General features: G+C 39.1%; 1 protein-coding gene across 1 annotated transcript; it reads right to left on the bottom strand.

Annotated features, from left to right (window-relative positions):
• Window positions 1-227: 227 nt before the first annotated feature.
• On the bottom strand, window positions 228-4,430 carry LOC149815955 (sugar transport protein MST4-like). The gene is made up of 4 exons (XM_089989664.1): window positions 4,292-4,430; window positions 3,842-4,161; window positions 2,390-3,016; window positions 228-799 (listed from the first exon to the last, which is right to left on the bottom strand). Exons 1-4 carry the CDS (start codon window positions 4,428-4,430, stop codon window positions 344-346), a joined length of 1,542 nt encoding a protein of 513 aa, XP_089845790.1. The 3' UTR covers window positions 228-343.
• Window positions 4,431-5,080: the final 650 nt, after the last annotated feature.

Genomic DNA, 5,080 nt, shown 5'->3' on the forward strand with positions numbered 1-5,080 from the left:
TTTATGTGTGTGCGCATGCTTGTACATGAATTTTCACTTGCGCGCAGACATCCTTCACATTTCAGCAACGGACCCTACAGCTCTGCCATTCTGTTTCAAATGAACGGCAAGCATCCATGTCACGCACACGTTATAACAATAGTATGGTTGAGAAAGACATGAAGAAAAAACCCACTCTAAATAATCCTCTCATTTTCATTATTTGCCGGTGTACAAGAAAATCGTGAAGGGTTACTTTGAATCCAGCTTGTTTCGTTTTCCACGAGAGGCGCACGAGAAAAGCTTGTGCTCAACCAACATGGTGTCTCATCAGGTGCGAAGATCTTGTTATTTGTTCCCCTCATCACAGGCGAGCAGCTTCTATGTGCACTTTAGAGTTAACATCCTCATCATCCATGTATCTCTTCCAGTACCAGTGTTGCTTCCATACTCTTTCGGTCATCTCATCGATAGGGATGCCTTTAGTCTCCGGCAAAAAGAACAGCACAAAGAGTCCCATGATGATGATCCATGCAGCAAAGAAGAAGAAGATCCCAGCACGCATGTGGCACAGCATGGAAAGGAAGGCCTGTGCTATAATGAATGTGAAGATCATGTTGGAGCTCACCGCAAAGGAGTAACCTGCAGCTCTGGTTTCTAGCGGAAAGGTCTCGCTCGGAATGAGCCATCCCAGTGGGCCCCATGACCAAGCAAAGCAAGACACAAAGAGGCATACAAGAACCACCACAGCAATTGCTACGTTGTGGTGTAGGGAGTTTGCAGACTTGAGATTGATCCAAAGGATGGTCCCAATTGCGCCCTGCAAAGCAAACAGTAGACCAAAACCATTACCTTATCAAGCAAGTACAAAGATTGAGAGAGTTTGGTATGAGAAAATTCACATAGAAATTTTTGTTTTTTTTTACCAATGACAGATATTTGTAATTTGGATTGGATGTAAGAAAACTCTTTTTTTCTAGAACATCTTAAAAACCACATAATATATCATCCCATTTGCAAACTCCCTTGTGCCAAACCCAATGTGGGAGCTGAGACATTGAATTATACTTCATGATAGAATAACACAACTCATAGTTTTTTATAAGCATGTGTATCTAAACAAACTATTTAGAACTTATAGTTTGCAACATGAAAGCAAGTTTTTGAATTAACTTAGAAAATCCTTTTTTCTTCTTTTTTTTTTGTTATTTTAGTAAAATCCGACACCATGCATGTGATCTACAAACTCCATCTTTCTAGCTCATGCAAAGGGAGCCCAAGCATGCATTCCAAGAGCTTCAAAAATTCCTTGCACTCCAACATTGATGCATGCAAGCTTTCCCAGTGATTGAAAAAATCAACTGTCATAACATAAAATTTTGCTGACTCATAAACGTATTTTTTAATGTAGCTACTGTTAAACAAAAATCACCAGTTTTTTCCATGTCTTAGGGTCTATTTTATTATTCAGACCTTATATATGTGACCTACATTGTTTATTTAGTAAAAAAATGTGTCTGAATTATGTAAGTTTTTTACAAGGGCTTAAAAAATTCATGGCTAATTTTCCTTGCTCTTAAATCTTTTTTGTTGAAAAAATATTCCAAGGTGTGATTCCTATCAAACACTACAAGGATGAGGGTCAATAGCAATGATATCTAGCCTGTATTGCCCTATTTCTCACCACTATAAGCCTATATAACGGCAAGAATTCTCGCCAACAAGTTGCCAAAAAATGGTTTTTGTTGAGTAATAATGGCGATCAGTATAGCTCATTGTTAAAGGGTGAACTAATACCACCAAAGAATCTCGCTGAAACTGAAAACACCAATAGCAGTGTGGCAAACAGCAATATACCTAGCTCACTGATATAAGCTACCTATAGGTTATAACTGCAAGGTATTATTGTAGCTGTTATAGGCTATAATGGCAAGATCCCTACTCGTCGTTATCGGCTATATGGGGAGAATTAACTCACCAGTATAAGCTATAATGACAAGATAGGGATCTAGCCTGCAATAGAGTGACAAAGATCTCGTTGTTATAGGTTATAAACCTACAAACAAAAAACTAAAAATTATCTTTTAAAAAGAATTACATTCAAAAGATGTGCAATTCCAAATAGCGTCACCAACAATCATAAATAATATGAATTTGAGAAATAACATAATTATAAAAATTTGTGTTGACAATCAATCAAGTATTAAATAATACTTAGAGAGTTATCTAGTAAAAAGTTGAAAAAAATAAACAAATGAGATTCATGACTGTAGTAGAATAATAATAGCGAGATATTGGTCTCGCCCTTATTGCACAGCGACACTAGAAAAGAGTCGCTATTGACCATCATCCTTGTAGTGAAATACAACCAAGCTCATAAACTCCAATATTTCTAAATGTAATTGTTTACCTGAGAGACAAGCATTTGAACAACGGCTTCTAGGAGCAAAGCCCGTCTGCCAACCTTGTCAACGTAGAGAACTGACACCATTGTGCAAAGGACATTCACTGTCCCGGTGATGACAGAGGAGAGCAAGGATGCATCATTCTTGAAGCCGATCGTCTGGAAGAGGACGGGTGCGTAGAACATGATGGCATTGATTCCAGTGAACTGCTGGAAAACCTGCAGTAGGATCGCAATCACAAGAGGAGGCCTGTTTTTTCTGTTGGCCAGCTTCTTGAATGGATGCTTGACGAGGTTAGCAGCCTCACAAGCATGACAGATCTCAGCAAACTCGGCATCGACGTTGGGGGTTCCTCTGATCTTGGCAAGGGTGGCCTTGCCCTCCTCCAAGTGGCCTCTTTGGATGAGGCTGGTGGGAGTCTCAGCAATGAGGAAGGAGCCCAGGCAGAGAAGAATGGCAGGGACACTGGCACCGCCAAGGGAGAGACGCCAGCCCCAGGGGTGAATAGTGGAGGTTCCATAGTTGACGAGGTTGGCAATGAGTATGCCGATAGTGATCATGAGCTGGAAGAGGATGTTGAGGCCTCCCCGGATCCTAGCTGGTGCAATCTCTGAGAGAAAGAGTGGCACTGCCTGTTTTTTTCATAAAACAAGCATGACAGACAAGCAATGTTCGTTTAATTGCAGTATGTAGAATCTTTTTGTGATTGCCATAGAGTGCTTGTGTGTGTGAGAGAGAGAGAGAGAACACATTAAAGGTATTTAGCATGAACACGAACCCAACAGAGGCGCAATGCACAGAGATTATGGTGAAAAAATCATTCCACAAGAATTGGAATATGGAATTGTGGGATGGTGATTTCTTTGATGATGTGGAATAGAAATTTTGATGGAAATAACAAATCTTGGTAAGAAAAAATAATTAGAAAATTATTCCAAAATTTGTTATCATGTTCATCAAAAGAATTTTGAAACGGATTAGATCTAACTGAAAAGTCCCAAACGGATTTGAAACGATTTTTTTACTTTTTTCCTAGTAAGTCTTTTTTTTTCGATAATGGGAAGAAACCACTCCACATCACGGTCTGCTTTCTGTTGGCTTTAACCTCGAGGTAAAGGATGCACAACCGAAATATAGAACTCTCGGCATCCTTCGAAAAGAAGGCTTTCTGTCGAACCACCTTACCAGATGTCCAGATACCTTGTAGTCAAGTACATAGTAACGCACCAACAAAGAGAAACGATGAAGAAAGAAAGATGTATAAAAAGAGGCATAGAAGACAACAATATGTCAAAAATATTCACATCGCAACAGATAATGGGCCAATAAGTAGGAATATTCAAACTAGCAATGCTGAAAACTAAACATCAATAAAAAGTATATCATGGAAACAGCCTATAAGAAAAATAAACATGGACATGGAAATTAAGCAGCATGGGGGGGAGAAGAATACTTACATTGTTAGCAAAGCCAACTCCAATACCAAGAAGGATCCTTCCAACGATGAGCACGGGGAGATTCATGGCAACTACATTGAATAAAACCCCAACCATGAAGAAGAGTGAAGCCGTTCGCATGGTGGGCCTCCTTCCAAACTTCTTGCAAATATAGGAGGCAAAGAACGTGGCGACAAGGGCAGCCATGTACAGAGAAGATGTGAAGAGCTGAAGGTTTTGATTATCGTACTTGCAGTAGTTGTTCTCTTTTGCTTCATGCTTCCTGACATAAACCTTTGGAAAGAACTTGATCAAGAAATCATCCATAGACGTCACTCCACCTGCAAATTAAACCAAGAAATAAAAGGATCTTAAACTGATTTTTTCAATGACTATCCGAGCTATTTGAGATCGAAAAACAAAAACTTTGAATAGAAAGAAAGAAAATAAAAAAAACATTAGTGTTGGTACCTGAAATTCCGATGTCATAACCAAACATGAGACCTCCGAAGGCTGACATAATGCAGCATATGAAAACATAGAACGTAAACTTGGCCTCAAACTCAACAGATCCACCGGACCCCGGCTTGTCTATTATTATTGCAGGCATTCTCGCTCTTATTTTTTCTTGAGAGAGAAAGAGAGAAGAGAAGAACTGTATGCACTCTTTATTTTGAGAGAGAGAGAGAAAAAGACCTTGGGGAAAAGAAGGGTAGTGTGAGGATGAAGAGGATGGAAGAATGAACAATGGTATCTGTTAGATAGTAATCCGGATAGGGATTATCCTTATATATAGGTAAAATAGAGTTTGCTTTGCCAGGTGGGATTCTATTAATATTGTCAAAGACGAGTCTGTTTTTTGGAGCAAGTCTTGCTAGTAGTTGTTACATTGCCCTTATTGGATTCATTAGTTTCCTAAACAGCAGGGGATTAAGATAAGATTGAATTTAGTACAGAAGACAGTTATGATACCTCGCCTTGAAAAATGAAGAAAATTCCACGACAGCCGAAGCCTAATAAGAGTCCGCTGCCAAATAGGGATGAACGGAACACGTCAATCTGATCTCATATCGGAATCCGTCACCTTTTTTCAGGATAAAGATCTTAAAATACGATCCATAATAGAAATCGCAACAAGTTTGGACTTATCTGATGAAATTTTGTACATATTCAGATCTGTATTTTCTGTCAGATTATGTTCGTATCGAAATAAGATCCAACCCGTTTGTACTTGTAAGTTGTAACATATGAAGTCCTTGT

The sequence above is a fragment of the Nuphar pumila genome, chromosome 15, assembly GCF_984573655.1.
Source record: "Nuphar pumila chromosome 15, dmNupPumi1.hap1.1, whole genome shotgun sequence".
In the NCBI taxonomy this organism is placed as follows: Eukaryota; Viridiplantae; Streptophyta; class Magnoliopsida; order Nymphaeales; family Nymphaeaceae; genus Nuphar; species Nuphar pumila.